Source organism: Eleginops maclovinus, chromosome 1, assembly GCF_036324505.1.
Source record: "Eleginops maclovinus isolate JMC-PN-2008 ecotype Puerto Natales chromosome 1, JC_Emac_rtc_rv5, whole genome shotgun sequence".
Lineage (NCBI taxonomy): Eukaryota > Metazoa > Chordata > Actinopteri > Perciformes > Eleginopidae > Eleginops > Eleginops maclovinus.
Window position 1 is genome coordinate 26,388,505 of NC_086349.1, and position 18,759 is coordinate 26,407,263.

The 18,759-nt window shown below is 41.7% G+C and overlaps 1 protein-coding gene across 4 annotated transcripts; it reads right to left on the reverse strand.

The window, feature by feature from the left end:
* otud5a (OTU deubiquitinase 5a) lies at positions 1-17,622 on the reverse strand. Of its 4 annotated transcripts, none has more exons than XM_063889969.1 (9): positions 16,816-17,622; positions 12,888-12,978; positions 7,093-7,157; positions 6,860-7,016; positions 6,455-6,639; positions 5,763-5,948; positions 5,317-5,536; positions 5,095-5,166; positions 1-1,439 (listed from the first exon to the last, which is right to left on the reverse strand). In XM_063889969.1, the coding sequence occupies exons 1-9, from the start codon at positions 17,326-17,328 to the stop codon at positions 1,303-1,305; spliced, it is 1,626 nt and encodes a 541-aa protein (XP_063746039.1). In that variant the 5' UTR covers positions 17,329-17,622; the 3' UTR covers positions 1-1,302. The 4 variants fall into 4 exon arrangements, with proteins under 4 accessions (XP_063746039.1, XP_063746057.1, XP_063746031.1 ...); XM_063889987.1 differs by having other exon boundaries at positions 5,763-5,936; positions 6,491-6,639; positions 12,888-12,981; XM_063889961.1 differs by having other exon boundaries at positions 12,888-12,981.
* Between the last annotated feature and the right edge of the window lie 1,137 nt (positions 17,623-18,759).

An 18,759-nucleotide genomic window follows, 5' to 3' on the forward strand; every position in this document is an offset into this window, starting at 1 on the left:
AAAAAATCAGAATAAAAGCCACATATTTATGCTTTCATTCACTTCTTCGCCCTCGTTTTGATTTGGGAAACAGAAAACGGTATCTCTACTTTGCTTACAGTGCGAAGAGAAATGCTGTGAAGACATTTGCTCTTTTTATTTATTTAGTCTGTGACCTCGAGAGTTTAGGAAACAATGTAAAAGCAACACATTGAAATACTTTAGTCCGCTTTTACTGCACCTGGGATGCTTTATAATAATACATATTAAGGTGATTTTCGTAACAGTACGTTGTTTTGCTTCGGAGAATTAAATGCATAGTGTAAATGAAAGCGAGTACAAGGAAGAGCTGAAAAAACAGAATAATAAAAGTGTAAAGGTACAAAAAAAAGACAGTAAAGGTAAGAACGAAATACTATATATATATATATAATATTAAAAAGGACAAAGAGGACCCTTTGAAAAGACCCTCAGTGTTTTTGAGTGCAGACAATAACACCTCCCAGACATTTTTTTCAGAAACATTTTCCTCTTTTTATTCCAAGAAAAAAAGGCATTTTCATCCCAAACGATAAAATAAAATAAAACAAACTTATATTATTAATAATAACAACAATAATAATCAATCATTAAGAGGATAAGTATGACAATTCTCACATTTTTTATCTTTTTTTTAAATTTGTAGCTTTTTTCTCTATGATATTGGTCGTGGTCGATTAAACATGCAGCTAAATAAGTCCGATGATGATGATGATGAAGATCGCATTGAAGAGGAAGAGGAGGAATATAACCAGGAGAGAGAGGAGACGTTACAGACCGTGAAGTCTAACAGCAACACGGTTTGTTAGCAGGAAATAGCTTTAGAACAGAGTAAGACTTCAGGTGATAGCTCGCCCGCTTACGTAGCTCCGGTTCTGAAGAGCATTCCTCATTGAAACCAATGGCAATGGTAGCCGCAAAGCTAACAGCCAAACAACTGTCGACACCAAAACTAAAACGTTAAAATTTCAACCGAGGGTGTCTGTGAATTTCATATGATCCCAGTGTAGCATTAAGACCAAGCTCCATCTGAGGAGGGGGGGAGGGTGGGCGAGACAGGTAGGAAAGGAAGGAGGGAAAGGTGGAGTGATGAACAGATGAGTTGAAAAGTCTGCAGAAAATAACAAAGTGTGCATTTTCAAATTGATGTTTTATTTTTTTCCCTGGTCGATCTCCTTCTGTGGGACAGAGGTGAGGTGGAGGGGGGAGGGGAGAAGTGGGTAAGGTGGGGAGGTAAAAGGTCATTCTTGTGTTGTGTGTTTGTGGTTGTGTGTCGGCCAGCTATCAGCTGCTGTCCGGTGACGGCTCTCGCTCTCGATGCATGGCGGAGGTGCTCTGGTGTTTCATGCTGTCCATGTACTCCTGCTGAGAGACGGCCAGCACCGACGCCAAAATCTCATCGTCCTCCCAGTCCGTCAGACCTGAGACACACACACACAAATGGTTACACACAAATGGTTACACACACACACACACAGTACACACAATGTACACACACACACACACACACACACACACACACACACACACACACACACACACACACACACACACACACACACACACACACACACACACACACACACACACACACACACACACACACACACACACACACACACACACACACACACACACACACACACACCACCCCCTTGGAATATTTTATCAGTTTTTTTTTTACCTCTGTTAGTCGTCTTTGAGCACCTGATGAAGCGCTTGTTTAATACAAAGTTTTGGCGGCACCTTAAAACACCTCTACTTCAAAATTGAAGGTTCAGTATCCGGGCCCAAAGGAGCTTTTACAAATAGACTGCAGGGGCTGGGGATTGAACTACCCATTATCATGTTTGAAAAAGTAATAATAATAATAAATGTATACTGCATTTTAAAACCAGAGTTAAATATGCCAGATCACTGATAAGAGAAGGGACTTTAAGGGAAAAAAAACATTTGGAAAAAGGAAGCAATAAAAGAAAAGAAATCGTAGAATGTTGACCGTAAATATTTGATCATTTGAACAACATCACCGTAGGGGCGGGCGATATGAGGTAAAATTCATATCACCATATTTTTCACTGTCCAGACGATATCGATATTATATCACGATATACGAGGGGGAAACAATCTGAATCACATCTGAATAGCCCTTCTGAGTTACATGACATTAGTTGAGGTAAAATATGTGTTCTAACATCCTAAATCGACTTGGCTTACTTCGCCGTAAACTCTCTCCCGACATTCCAAGTACAGTTGAGGCAGGCATTTCTGGCTGAAGTACTTGCGGCTTGGGATCTCGTACCTTGGGTCCAGAGTTTGAAGTAACTTTTTGAAACCCACTTTCTCCACAGTTTGGATGGGTACCATGTCCTCTTCGCAATGTGATGGGTTATAGCCTCCGTGATGTCTCTCCACTTCTTGCTTGTCCGCTCATAGCGAGTACCGGCAGCGAATGATGTTTGTAGTGATTGCTGAAGCGATTGAGTGGAAGTCTGGCTTGTCTTTGGTCGAGCTCCTGGGCTGATTGCTTCTCGCATTTTGATGCAATCTGCATATTCTCGTACATGCATCGTTTTAAGGTGATTTAATAAATTGGTGGTGTTTCCACCTTTCGCTAAAACAGCACGGCGACACAATTTACATAACATATGTTTTTGTTCGAGGTCGGAGATCTTAAAACCGAACCAGTTCCACACGACAGAGGTGCCCCCTTTCTTTTTCACCAATTCGTCATCCTGCACCTGGGTATTCTTTTCTGCCTGTTGACTCATCTTCAATTTTCAATGTCTTCTTTTTCTTCAATGTCATCGTCTTCGTCTTCTTCTTCTTCTTCTTCTTGTTTTGGATCCACTATTGCTAGCACTACTTCCGCGCAGCAAAAAATGCTTGCAACGTCCGCTCATAAAAATAGGTCTACACCGTAAATCCTCAAATTGTGGCCGAGTGCTTTCATTTACTTAGGCTGCACATCGCACTGGCCTTTATTTGGGGCAGGCTTGTATATGGACCAGGCCTTTTTTCTTGCTTACCTTCTGTTGTATTGTATTACTTAAATCAAATAATGGGCATAATTACAGTAGGCTAATATCATTCACTGCATATGCATTTAGCGTTGTGCGTCTCCTCACTGAAAAACCATTCCGCTCAAGCCAGCCCCTGCTTGCTAGAAGTTACGAAATCAGTCACGGGGGAAAGATTTCCCAAACTTTGTTCTAAACACGCTATTATGCTTATCGCGGACTAAGAAATTCCGTTTCACATCTACACTCATGATTCTACTAGACATCGTGATGTCCTAAAATAATGTCATGATTTTGATCGTTTAAAGTTGCTTTCGCGTTGCCTGTGGAGTCTGGATTGTTCACAGGTCTAGCATGCCCTTATAAGGAGCTCGTGGAGCGTTTTTCTATGGAAATTAGGTGCACGAGAACTCTGTGCACAGCTGTTTTAGGAACAGACAGGCTGTTTAGGAACACGTCCAGGCATTCATTAATCCAGCGGAGATCTGTTGTTAGGTTAATCTTCAGAAGCCCGTTTGAATATACTTCAGAAGACAAAGAATGTTCAGGAATGCGACCCAATATGAACGCCAATTTATGAATACCGCGGTATCAACGATATTCCAAAATTCATATCATGGCGCAGCACAACACCGGTTTTTACTATCATACCGGTATATCGCCCACCCCTACATCACAGAGCTGCAGATTCTTGCTTTTATTTACTTGTTAATTAAACAAATAAGCATTATATTATCACCTAAAACAGCTTTTTAGGTTTTATTTCTAACACGTTTGTCTGTTTTATAGACATTATTGTTTTTATATCATCTCATCTGAAATGTTTAATCCCATTTCAAAGATGTAAAGCACTGCATGATTGAAGTTTATTGTTTAGATTTGATTTGGACTCCAGCTGAGAGAAACGCCCTGAGGTCAGCAGTGTGTAACATCCAGATTATCTTCCAAGAAAACCCAAATAAAAATGAAACGTAAAGAGACATCAAAAACTGTTCTGTCCTCTGATTAAAAAGACTCCAGTGTTCACAACTGAGCTGAACAACATCTGATAAAAGACAGATACTGAAACTGTCACATCGCTCCACCTCGGATAACCTCACTCACACCCATACTGGTGCTTCCTGTTGAGGTGATTGTAAACAACACAAAGACACTGACAGCAGCTTTGTTGATAGTAGAAATAGCAGCACACTGCAGAAACTGTAGAAGTAAACAAAGCAGCAGCAACTACTTGATGTTGACGTGGGTTTTGGTAGCAAATGCATTTCGTTTTCAGGTTTACTTTCTTTCTTTCAGTCAGAACTCCTGTAACTTTCTCTAAACACGCATTTCTTTTTTTTTGCCTTTAATCAGATAGGACAGTGGAGAGTGACAGCAAAGTGGGAGAGAGAGTCGGAGTGGGATCCGAAAAGGACCACGGGTCGGGAATCGAACCCGGGTTGCCGGCGTACGGTGCAGGTGCCCCAGCCAGTTGCGCCACGGCCAGGGTCTATACTCGCATTTCTAATCCAACGGCATCGAAATAAATCCTTTTCAAGAGAGGACTGCCATAAATCTAAGCACTTATTTCTTACCGCCACTAGAAAATGTAAACTACTGTCACCTCAAATATTCAAAGATATACTTAAAATGCCTTTACACGAACAAATGCACTGTAGTAAAACAAAAGTTTGAAGGGTAAAAAGGCTGTAAACATTTTCATTCAGAAGCCAAATTCACTCAAAGGAAGATTGAAGAACTTCTTGAAAAAATAATTGGATGTCTTTCTAAAAACCCTGTAAGTAGTTAAATGTATATCAATTATTTGTACTGAACAATAAAGCAAAGGGCCTCTGACTGTCTAAAATATAATATAATATGTGAGGGATAATGTAAAGCAAGGAGCTCATTAAGGAAAAAATAACCCCTTAATCCTCCGTAAGAGGCCTTTGAAACGTCCAAAATGACCAATCAGAATCAAGCATTCAGCTGAGCCGTGTAATAAGATATGTGTACTTTTTAATAAACCACAATTTAAAAGTTGAAGTTAATATAAAAAAGTAGATATAAATCTTACCAAACGCTGTAGGTGACATCTCCTGCATGATGGCTCTGTACTCCAAATGATGACGACTCTGATTACTGGGACCTGCGCGCACACACGCACACGCACACGCACACGCACACGCACACACACACACACACACTTCAGCTAAAGCTCCACATGCAGCAATACTTTCAGGGTCGTGTTGTGTCAATGGTCCTCACAAAGGCATAAATAAAAACACGTGTGTGTTACCTGGCGCGCAGGGGGAGGGGGGTTTGCTCAGGATGAGGGCGGCCCCGGCGGGAGAGGGGGGCTTGTTGTTGGTCGACGTAGGGGGCGTAGGGAGGTCGGCGTGAGAGTGGGAGTGGGAGGGGTCGGAGTCGCGTTGCCGCGGCGACCGGCCACTCCAGTCGTCCGGTCCGCTGGAGGCGGCCGCCGTCGCCGAGCTGCAGGTGGCCGTCGCCTTCCGGGGCTGAAAAGGGAGAAAATATTCACTCTCTGTTAACAGATGAATACCGACTTATAGAGGGGGGAGGAATGAGTCATTCTTGGTTAGCCCCTCTGCTGAACGCTTCCTTGTTTTGAAGTTATTATTCCACTACAGCCCTGCAGGCAGCGTTCAGTTTACTGCTCAGATAACGCTCTACACATCCGGTACAACCAGTTCAGTGACCCTGCTCTCCCTCCAGCATGCCTACCTGTCGGGCCTGTTTCTCCTGGTCCTGCAGCCACTGCAGGTAGGACTCGCGGGCGACCTGCTCCTCAATGGCCTCGTTGGTCGCCTCCCAGTCCGTCGCTCGCTTCTTGTCCTCCAGCATCTGCTGCTCGATCCACGACTCCTCCGACGTCTTGATGGCCGACTTCATCAGCGTCTGCTCGGCGTACTGAGGAGAGGGAGGGCGGAGGGAGGCGGAGGAGAGAGGGGGGGATTCCTCTGTCAGTTAATACACGAACACACATACACACACACACACACCTGTCCTTGCTAACAAGTGGTTAATATAAACAGTTTGAATTACTGCAACTCCAGGCACTGTACTAACTTATAAACTACAGTTCCCATGATGCTTTGGGGACGAGAACAGCAGAAATGAGTTGTGTTTGTTAACATAATGACAAATTGGCACAATTCAAAGCATGCTGAATTATCTAAATCCTGTTTGCAGTGTACCAATGAATGTAAAGACACCTATCAGTGTTCAACTCAGTAAACAAAGCAAAGTGGATTCAAAAACAGTCATTGTGAAAAACACATTTCATTCAGTTTTTCCCAATCAGTCTTCCTCCATTCAGCAGCCAAACAAGAACGAAGGACTTCCTGTTAAAACACTCGCATGCACCCGTCCCTTTAACCTCCCACCCCCCCGTCCACCCCTGCGGAGATCCTCACAGTTTTGTGGTTTTTAAAAGTGTCAGGTTTTGGTACCCCGGGTTTGAAGGCGGGCAGGCCCAGCCCGACCCCGATGGTGGCCTTGTTGGGGTTCACTACAGAGTTGTAGTGGATGTTGCGATGGTAGCTGACTCTGATTGGCTCGTCGTTGTTCTGGTGGATACCGTGGAACGTGTTGATTGGCTCTGTGGCAGAAAGAGGGGCGGGGTTTAGTTTGGCGAGACATAATTGGCTGCCGACAGATCTAGAGTTCGTGTTTTCCTTTGTTGTTTAATTTAAAGCCCCAGTAACGATCGGACAGCCGAATTAAAAGAGTGGAGCAGGAACGAATCCTGAAAAGATGAAATTAGCATTTCAGCACTTTTGGTTCCCGTGTCTCAAAGTGAACTCGATTGATTGACTCACCTGTGCCGTCCTGATAAACCTCCACCGGTCTGTTGTACATCTCCGCCATCGCCTGCATCTCGATGTGGTTGCCGTGGCAGTTGTTTTTCCTCTTCCTGTTGATGTATGTGGTGAAATCCTCCGTCACGTAGTTGGAGAAATAGTCTGCGTTCTTCATCTGGAAGGAAAAGCAACTTTGTTAAGACCCAGACAGGAGGAACAAATGAGAGTAATAAGAGTTGAGAGGGACTCACCAGGTAGTCCATACAGTGTTTCCTGACCACTTCATGCATGTCCTGATCTCCATACACCTGATCAGCTGAAACACAGAGAGGGACATGTTCTCTTCATTAGTTTAACAAACAAAGTCTTCACCAGTAAAACAGATCCAGAATAATAGTGGTACAGCGTGCATGTGTTGCCTATAGATAGATTCGATTTGGGAGACACAGACACATGGTCATATGTGCACCTGCCTGTTTTCTATATTGTCTAAAACGCTGACTTTAACGGGATGTTTTAGTCAGGGAAAATGCTTTATTTGGGAAGTATATCCAAACTGAAATGCTTGTCATTTTGTCCTGTATGTTTCTAGGGAAGCACGATGGAAAGTAGCAGCAGCTGAGTCCATCACTTTATGGACTAATGAGATTTCTGAGGGAAGACAATATGATGTGCATGTTTACATTTCTAATTTGGACAATAAGAAAACATTTGCAGACAATAATAAGAAATAAGGTCTTTGCCCTGTTTACCATCTCTCTGTATTCTATATGGCTATTAATGCTGAGTGTTTATCTTTGTCCTCAATGAGTAGTCAGAAGACGCTTAGGTCGCACGGACACCTTCCTCAAGACCAGTTGATTTAAGCAAGAATGGTCACACACACACACACACACACACACACACACACACACACACACACACACACACACACACACACACACACACACACACACACACACACACACACACACACACACACACACACACACACACACACACACACACACACACACACACACACACACACACACACACACACACACCTTGGGGTATGCAAATGAGTGTCGCTCTGGTTTGATTTCCAGCAAGTCACATGATCTGTCGCCACAGAGATTCTCAGAACCTCCCCGACAACTTCCTCTTTCTCATCATCAGCAGAGTGTGTTTGTTGGTGTGTGTGTGTGTGTGTCAGATTCAGTGTGAGGTTGTGAAAGCTGCTGACTGATGGACGACACTCGGACACTCAAACCCAGAAAGCGAAAACACACACTTATATCAAAACTAACGCATATGGTTGAGCAGCAGCAGGTGTCAGAAACAGAAGGAATCTCTCAAAGCAATCGTGTGTGTGTGTGTGTGTGTGTGTGTGTGTGTGTGTGTGTGTGTGTGTGTGTGTGTGTGTGTGTGTGTGTGTGTCAGTCAACGGGTCCATACTTAAGTTAATTAGGAATATTTTAGTTCCACTTCTTATCGAATATTTGAGGAAGGAAATATGTATGCCTTTTTTTTAAATCAAGCTGGATCTAAAAAAAAGCTGCTGCAGGAAAGAGTGCATAAAATCTAAAGTTACTATGTATAAAAAAAGTGTGTTAATGATGAGTTTCATGAATACAGAGATAGGTGCATCCTTTTTGTGCATACGTGTGCCATATCTGGATACCTATCTATTTAATCTGGTCTATATTTACTGTGAGCCCTGAAGTCACTGGGGCTTTTTGATGCAAATACTCGGGAAATATTGAAGACTGCAGGTGTTTTTCAGAAATAAACTGAGGGAAAAACCCTGCAGAGTGTGTGTGAGTCATTAAGTTCATCACACACACTTTACATTTCCACTGATGCAGAAAGGAGTCATGAAGAGGTGAGGAAGAAAGAGAGCGGAGAAAGACAGGAAGACAAGAGAAATGGCAAAGGAGACAAGGAGACAAGGAGACAAGATAGCAAATGAGTGACAAGAGGAGGAAACAAGTAGTGTACAGGAGGCAAGGAGATTAAAAAAAGACAGGAGAAGAGGAGAGGGAAACAGGGAGGAGAACTCAGCAGAAACAAGTAAAGGAGAAAAGGAACTGAGAAAAAGGAGGAGACTAAAAAGTAAACAAGAAGAGAAGATAAAAGAGGAAGACAAAAAGGAAAAAAGTAGAATGAAAAATAACAAGGAGATGAGTAAAGAGAGGAAACTAAATGAGAGGACACAAGGACAGAAGAAAAGGAGATGAGTAAAGAGGAGAACAAAGAGATAACAAGTAGAGGAGAAAAGGAAGGAGAAAGACATGAAATAAGGTGACACACAAAGAAGACAAAGTGAGGAGGATAGGGAAAGAGAGGAAATGAGAGGGAAAAGGAGAGGACACAAAATAGGAAGATCGGAATTAAGGAGAGAAGCAAATGAGATGAGAAACGAGAGGGAACAAGGAGGGGAGACAAAGGAAAAGACAATGAGATTAAGAGAGGAAACCTGGAAATGACACGAGAAACGAAACGAAAGGAAGCGAGACAGGAGAGGGAAAATGAGAGGAAACAGAATAGGAAATGAGTTGAAAGAGAAGGAGGTGAGAAAACCCCTCTGTCAAGAAAAAAAGAAAGGGGTTGAATGAAGGGGAAAAGGAAAGGAAACAAGGAGAGGAACCCAGATAAGACACAATGAAAATAAAAAAAAGGGTAGGAAATGTTTTACATTTGCATGTGTTGACGAAAACCACAGATAGACTTCTGCAAAATTAATAATAAACCACAAACACACTGATAAACACAGGAAACCACAGCCAGCGCTCCGATTGGTCGGCCTGGACAGAATTCTAAGAAAGGGGCGAGGCATAGCAAGAGGGAACTGCGACCATCCTGTTTCTTATTACTGATGATGATAACGGTTTTCTCTGAAGCCCACAGCCTGTAACAGCACCCTGACCACCAAGCCTGCAACCTGCAAAGCATTCTGGGTACTGTAATGCTGGGAAGTGGAGAAAATAAAGACAACGAGAAATAAAGATGTTTCGATGTACCGTGGTAATGAAATCGAATCAGAAACAAGCACTTTAAAAACTCTACTTTAGTACGCTTACATTCACTGGCTTTGTAATTTATCATTATTAACTTTTTGTGACCTCATGTTTCCGCTTTCTTTAGAAGTTTATCTGTGTATGTAATCACTGACGCAACCAAAGCCGCCACCGCACAGCTCAGTGTGTGTGAGTGTGTGAGTGTGTGACAGTCAAAAGGTTCATGTTTTTTTCCCAGGCTAAATTAACCCGGCAGTTGACGAGGATATTTTTGTATGCATTTAGGATGCGAGTGATTGTGTGTGTGTGTGTGTGTGTGTGTGTGTGTGTGTGTGTGTGTGTGTGTGTGTGTGTGTGTGTGTGTGTGTGTGATATTCTGGGCAGGTTCTCAGGTGACCCTACAGTTTGACCTGTGACAAAATCACAAATCACTAAGTCAACACTCAGGACTTTTATTTGTTACGGTCAGCTGTGACCTCAACGTTTTGTGTTTACCGGGGGGAAAGAGTTTCAAAGGTTGCTTTAAAAGAAAATAAAAACCGTTACAAAAGTTTCTGAGGGCCAAACGCTCAGGAAGTTAAAAGACGGAGGAATTGGGAAACTGCGATGGATATTTTCTTAAGCATTTTTCTCAAATTTCATTGTCTTAATGACCCAATAATGTAGAAAATAACTATCGGTGTGTATCAGCGGATTAACGGAGGATTTAATGGTTATGATTCCACCCGAGGAGTCCGATCGGACAGTTTCAATCAGCTGAGTGTAATCCCGTCAACTTTATCATCCTTTAAATGAGAGCCAACAACTGGGTATTCAATTCTGCGTCTTCCAGTAATTTGAAAGGCACAAACACACATTTTGAGGTCTATGTTACAAGGTTGAAGTGTGTTTTACACCAACAAATATTAATTTCCCCTCTCATGGTTCATGGAAGTGTCAACAGTTCCTGTTTTAGACATCATGTGTTGGGGTTTTGTTTTAAATACCGTGCATTTTTTATCAGACAAGTACTTGCACAGTGTCTTTGGAAAACAATGAGTGGCGTCATGGCGGTGAAATTAAAGGAAATAAGGGATTGATGTCCTGCAGGCAGCATGCTAACACTAAAACTGGGATGTCCTTATCAGACAGGAGTTAAAATATAACAAATAAGAATAAAATACAAACAGAATGAAGCAAAAGAGGAAGAAAGTATGATAGTTGTACTATCTGTAAGTGTCCTGAAGCGGCCCTTTTCCTAAGTTAAAGTACAGAAAATCCTAACTTTGGATCTGTTTTGGTTTTTAACGTTGAAAACAAGACACAGCAGCTGTACGCGTGATCAAACCATTTCTTCCTCTTGGTGCCAATTCTTTGTTTTCACTGGGAAAAGTGGGCGAGCCGTCGGTTTAGCAGGAAGTGATGCAGCGCTGCTCTCATGCACAGACACTGAGCGTTGCCTCAGGGCGATAATGTGCAGCGAGGCGGTCATCAAGGCAAAAGGAACAGTGAACAAAGGGGGCTTCAATTAACTTTAATTAACACCTGAGTTATGGTCTGTCACGCTGTCACTCAGAGGGATGATTGACAGCTCAGACTGGTTTCATCCCACAGCAGAAATGTGACCAGACGACAGGAAACACACCCAGATGTGATCGCATGCCACAGAACAAGGACTCAGGTGAAGTCAGGAGACAAGGAAAGGAGATGACATAGGAGTAAAGGGAGGAAACAAGGAGAGGAAATGAGGAGAGGAGAAAAGAAAGGGAAACAAGGCAAGAAAAAGAAAAGGAGGCGAGATGTGGAGGAAACTCGGCTGTAAAACCACACACAGATGGGCAGATGGGTGTGTGTGTGTGTGTGATTTCTGTGAAATGGGACTCGGAGCAGAGAAACCGGTCTCTGAAACTGTGAGAGGAACCGACTCAGAGAAAAAGGTCAACTAAATAAATAGTTGGACAGGCTTTTTCTCGTCAGTGGAGGCGAGACTTAAAGACGCTAATGTCCACCTGTCAGTCCCAACACACACACACACACACACGATTGCATGCCACAGAACAAGGACTCAGGTGAAGTCAGGAGACAAGGAAAGGAGATGACATAAGAGTAAAGGGAGGAAACAAGGAGAGGAAAAAGAAAAGGAGGTGAGAAGTGGAGGAAACTCAGGTGTAAAACCACACACACACACACACACACACACACACACACACACACACACACACACACACACACACACACACACACACACACACACACACACACACACACACACACACACACACACACACACACACACACACAGTATTGCAGTGCCCCCTGTTGTCGGTGCAGAGCAGCAGCACGGTGTGTTGACATGCTCTGTAGTTTACTGGAGAATCCAATTATAGACCCTTCCTGATTAAAAACTATGACTCAAGATGTTTTTCCAGAGATTTCACGATAAGGAACCATCACCAATGTTATTGAATACTAACTGTGACAATATCAACAATATTGAAAAAAGGAAACTGAAAGGTAAGATTGAGCAACATGTTGAATATGGTTTGATGAGTAAAACAAATGTAATCAAACATCTTATCTAAAATAAGCCCAAAATGCTTACTCAAAGTCAACTAAAAATAAAAACTACTAGATACAGTATATACATTTATAAAAAGTAACAAGGACATCTCAAAAAACAATGGCTGACTAAATTAACAACAGGAAAACCATCCAGGTTATAGAAAGACATAGAAAGGCATGAGGTATGCAGACAGTAAGAGTATTTCTCTGAAGGTTTCTAAATACAACCTTGTTTTTTGTAATCAAGAGTGGCTTTGTAACATGTCCAGAAGACAAAAAGAGCAGAGACTCTGTTGAATAAACCAAAAGCTAAATATATCTATGGATTCAGTCTGACACAGTCCTCCTTATTCATATCAATCAGAAGAAACACGTCATTACCCAATCAGCACACAGCAGCACCTGGTGTTACACTGACCCCTGCTGGTGACCAGAGGAACTGCCGACACACACCTGAGTGAAACAAAGTGTGTGTGTGTGTGTGTGTGTGTGTGAGAGAGACTCACCGACAGCTCGGAACAGACACGCTCCGTCCTCCTTCATCTTCTTGATGACGAAGCCCTTCTTTTCCCCCAGAGATTTTTCAAACCAGTGCTCCTGCTGAACAAACACACACACATGTTATGGAAAAGCTGCCATTTCCCCACCAAGGTCCGACACCAAAACATTAAACAGATTTGAATCAAGAGGACCAAATGCATGAATCCAATCAGTCTGATTTTAGTTGACTAGATGGAATGCATTTGTGAAAATATACATTTGATTTATATTATTTTATTACATCTAGGAACCTGATTTCATTGATTTTGTATTATTTTTCCATGAAAAGCGTCTATGTTCGACAGTAAATAAATGAAGCCGAATATAGAGGACTAATGTGTCTGTTTCCCGGTTGAAACTTCCATTTCTGATCCTGAAATTGTCGTATATCACTTCAGCATCTTCAATATACCTCAAAAACCCACTCCAAAACTTTCCAAATCAGCAAAGCAATTTCGCATCAGCTAATTATGCTAATTGTGCAAATTGCCAGACATATGCAAATTAGCATCCAGCAGTTTCTCTGTGCCTGGGATCTACACAATACATTTCGAACATAACACTTTGAGGTATTCAACATCTCCGGGTTCAAACTGCTGGAAACAACACTGATATAATGGTGAATAGGGCTGGGCTGAATGACAATATACTATATCTTCAACATTATACAAAAAATGTCCATCTTACATAAATTTATATATTACTTTTTATATTCTAGTGACAGAGAGCGAAGCCCAGGTGTATTTAATTATTTATTCATATATCAGTCATTTAAACGTGATCATCTCTACGTGGACACCTACAAGTCCCACATTTCCCCATGTCTCCTGTCCTCCTGTCAGCCATATAATCAATTATCAAAGCAGCTGCAGGTTAATGAAAGTGGTTCAACATTTGTCTGAACTATTTTTGAGGCGAAGGCACGAGCACAGCTGATCAGAAAATCAGATCGTATGTGGACAGGGTTTGTATCTCACAGTCGCTCTACAACGTATTCATCGATCTTACTAAATGAGACATATAGCAGATATTCAGAACACCACGCTAAATCTGTTCGGATCATCTGAATGTTTTGTATCAAGTTATTAATGCTGAGGATGGATGTATGCATGGATACACACTTCAAAACTAACGCTAACCCATCACATAATCTCAACATGAGTTTCTGATTTCCAATTATGTTTTGATGAAATGCTTCAAGGCTCTCTGAGTATTTTCTCGTATGATAATAACTTGAGCAAAAACAACCGATGCAGGGAAGTTATAGATAAATAAATGTACCTTTTCAAAATAAAAGGATCATGTTTACACAAATCCACAAAAAGACCATAGTTTGGTTTAACTGGTTTGATTACATTTGATCTAAGTTCATATAAGCTGACCATTTAAACAACACTCAGAGTAATTGTGTATCTCAGTAGAGTGCCGCAGGAATGAGTCCTAAATCCCGGACGTGAGTTAGCATTTTACAACTTCCGGTTCCGGAAAATAGCTTGAAATAAGGTCTGTGGTCAACACAAATTTAACAGAAGGATCACGTTTTGTTCTACGACATTAAATACATCAGCAGTGACCCCCCCCCCCACACACACACACTGATTTTTGAAGAGTTTACATGTCTGAAAAACGATGGTTGTTAACAAGTGGCTGAATAGGACTACAGAAGCTGTCGAGCACTTTGTACGTCATTGCGCCGAACACGTAAACACCCCCGCTAAGTTTGTTTGCCCCTGTTCTGCTTGAAGTACTTCTAGTTAAACTCCGTGTGGCTAAAAGGAAAAGCTTTGTTAAAATATGCCAGCGCACGAAAGTCAGTTGAAAGGATCTTAAGTTGGCGTGACGTTGAAGTCGTGCGACCCCGCTGTACTCCTCTGTAGTTCGTTTATAGCATAACGTTAGCACTTTGCTTCTGGCGATTAGATTTATGCTTTGAAAATTATTATAGTAGGGTAGACATGTGGAGAACAAAACATGCATTTATCAAACAGGTTCGTTTTCCACAGATCTTATTTTGTATATAAAGCCTACGGAGAAATTACATCGCTTTTTTTGTCGAGGGAACCCAAGCGCAGCTTACTTCTGGGTCGGCCTAAAAAACACGTCATCCCTGTGGCGCTCTATAGCTTGGTATATAATATGATTTAGATTAAAAAGCAATATTCATAGTGGATGATTAACAGCCCCAGTTGAATCAAAAATCATTACCCCCCCCCCCCTGTGTTAGGCACTACAGGCACACATATCGAACAACCAGAAACTGTAAAACCCGTCTGACACGATCAATATCCCGACAGAACCAAAACAGCTGGCATTTAGATTACAATCCAACACTTTCTTTGGCACTACTTTGCTCTTGAATCGTACAGATTATCTGTGGCTGTCAATATGAATCTAAATGTAGACATATACAGCCCCGGATGTTGAGATAGGTATGTCTTTGAGTTGAATTATTTTATATTGTATTCTATAAACTATTGACAACATTTCTTTGGAATTCAACAGACACTGGAATAACTGACACACATGTAGAGAGAAAGATTTAAGAAACATTTGGAGTGCTTTCTACATGTTTTCCCAGAGCTGTATGTACATGTTTACTCACTATGTATGTATTTAGTTTATGTATTTATGTTAATCTTGGTCCTTTTTATACAGACTTGTAAAGCTATGTTCACACATACACAGTACTGTCTAATGGTTCCCTGTATTTGTCTCGCTGCCGTGTTTTAACACATGGAGAGCAATGCAAATATATGGGATGTTTGTTTACACAATTGGCCAAAAAAGTGATTATTTTACGTATTTAAATCATACTATGGAGTGAAATTCTTCCACTTATTAATTGTTTGACTCTTTTGACATTCAGTATTATGTTTGTGAGTTTTGAATAAGGACTATCACATTAATTAACATTTCAAAATACCCTGCAGCTACAATAGGCACGTTATGCAAGCTGTTGACGTTTTAAAAAGGTAAATGAAGACGTACTTAATCAGACAGCGTTACGTTGATAAAGGATATTACTTCTCTTTGTTTTTATTTACCTTTTTCTATGTTTATTTAATTGGCTTTTGTTTCAAATTGCCATACGGTTTCATGTGATCCTTGTTTACATAATTGGCCAATAAAACCTATTTAATTTGCACCTTTTGAGTGTCATTTGCCCGTGAGTTTTGAATGAGGAGGGTCACATTGATCCATTTAACAACACCTTGATACAATAGGCACGTTACGCAAGCTCTTTACATTTAAAAACAAGGCAAAAGAAGATGTACTAAATCAGACAGGGTTGAGTTGATATAGCATTACTATCTTTGTTTTTATTCACTTTCCTGTGTTGCTGTTTTAATTGGCTTTTATCTAAACTGCCATACTGTGGAGAAATTAGAGCTGCATCTACATAATGAAAGGTGCCAGATAAAAAAGGTTATACTAAAGAATCCTGAAGGACAATACAACTGTTCCATGTGAGGTATGTTTACATAATTAGCCAATAAAAGTGATTATTTTAACCGATTTAAATAACTTTGTTGTGTAATTGCAAAAGTCTATTTTATTTTTTCACTCTTTTGACTTTCAGGATTATTGAGTTTTGAATGAGAGCTGTCACACTAATAACGTGATCAATTTCATGCCTTTATTAGCCTAATTATTCACTTTTTTCTATGTTGTTGTTTTATAATTGGCTTTTGTTCCAAATAACCAAACTGTAGAGACACGTTAGCTGCATTCTATATTATGAAAGGTACCGAAAAAGAAAGCTGTAGTTATGAATCCTGAAAGCTAATACAGCAGTTTACGGTTTCATGTGATCCTTGTTTATATACCAGCTGTTTAGCAACATTAGCTTAGCACAGGCTTTAGCTTTGTGCTAATCAACCGTTAGCTCCCTACCTGCTCCACCGTCGCCGGGTCCATTGACTGCAGCCGGGCCGCGTTCTCGTACTCGTCCTCGCTGTTGTTCCCGGCTCCTTCCTCCGTCTCCTGGCCACTGGTTCCCCCCCCGGGTCCGGTCACCCCAGGCTGGCCTCCTCCGGCCAGAGCCGCCACCACCCCGGCGGAGCAGCTGCCTTGTGTCTGCCTTCTCCTCTTACTGAGCCCGGGCCCCGAACAGCAGCTGCCTCCGGAACCGCCAGACGACACCACCAGCGATCCAGGTACCATGGGGCTGTCTGTCGGTCCTCCAGGAGACACGGAGCCGACAGGCGGAGGAGAGGCCTGCTGCGGCCGGGAGCTCGCCTCGATGCCCCGCCGGTCTGAGGGCGGAGCGGGCGGGTAGGACCAGGGCGGAGGAGAAGCTCTCTGTCTGGCTCCAGACCGACCGGGGTGAGGGTCCGAACCGGTCCTACTGTCATCATCCGAGACACCGACCCCAGAACTGGGCTTCTTCTTCGGGAGAATCGTCATGGTGTGTGTGTTTGTATGTGTGTGTGTGTGTGTGTGTATGTGTGTGTGTGTGTATATGTGAGGGGGGGGGGGTCAGAGGGCGACGAGTCCTCCCTTTCTGGATCAAATGCTTCGGTGTGTACGCCCTCCGGCCCGGCTGTTCGGATCGAATCACCGACTTAAGGTTCTTATAAAACCGGAACCGACGAGAGGACCGGCGACTCGGCTTCTTTTCGATGGTTTAGAGGAACAAAAACATCTTCCCGTTTCTCCAGCCGTTCGTCCAGTCCGCAAAACATCAACACAATCTGACGGAGGGCCGTGACGTCACTTCCTGGTCTCGACGGGATTTTTTTTTTGCGTCAGGCTGTTCATCAGATGTCTGTGGGGATGAATTCAGGAAAGCATTTAGTAAACAAAGACTCTGTTTATTTAGGATAGGACTTATATGGATTGTGAAATAGTGTTTGATTACATCTGTATTTGTACTCATTCTTTGTTTATTTTTCTGCTTTTTAATTTGTATTTCTTTTCGTTCATCAGATCTTTATTGTGATCATTTTACATGTTATATATATGTGTGTGTGTGTGTGTGTGTGTGTGTGTGTGTGTGTGTGTGTGTGTGTGTGTGTATATATACGTAAATATAATGTTTATAAGAATGATATGGCTTATATGGTTTATTTGTTTCATCTTTATTGTATATGTTATATCAATATATTATTCAGGATTGACATTTTTACTGTATTGTAAATGTGTTTGTTCAGCATCTATTTTTGGCAGCTTTGTGTACCTTTGTATTAAGTTTGTGTTTTTTGGGGGGGCGTTATTTAGCATCTCATTTGTAGTGGTTTTGTGTTTGTTTGTGGTGATCTATGTTTATTGTTAGTGATTGGCTCCTCCTTGTGGTCATTTTTTCAAGTTTGTGTCTCTTTGTAAGTGAATTTTACAAGTACCGTACTTGTAAAATGTCGAGGTGCTTGTACTTAACTTGAGTATTTCCATGTTATGCTACTGTTTACTCTACTCCACTACAACCCAGAGGTAAATGGTGTACTTCTACTTCACTACATGTATTTAATCCCTTTAGTTGCTAGGCAGATTAGGATGAATGATGGTAAATATAATCTCCCTTAAATCAGACTTTAGTTCACCTGCAGTAAATCCAGCAGCTACCCTGCAGTATACAAAGCCATTCAAACTAGCTGCACCTTTACCAGCTCTGAGAACACTTTAATGATCAATCATTATAAAACATATCAGAGATATTATTCTGATCCAATATATAACCCATATACACACCTGTACCCCCACCTATTTATATACAGATACTGTATATATACACATACATGAGAAATTGAGAGACAAAAAGTGTGAATTTTTAAAAGACGGCCACATGAAGAAGGAGTTAGAATAATGAGAAAATAGTGGGACATTTTTAAAAGTCAAAAT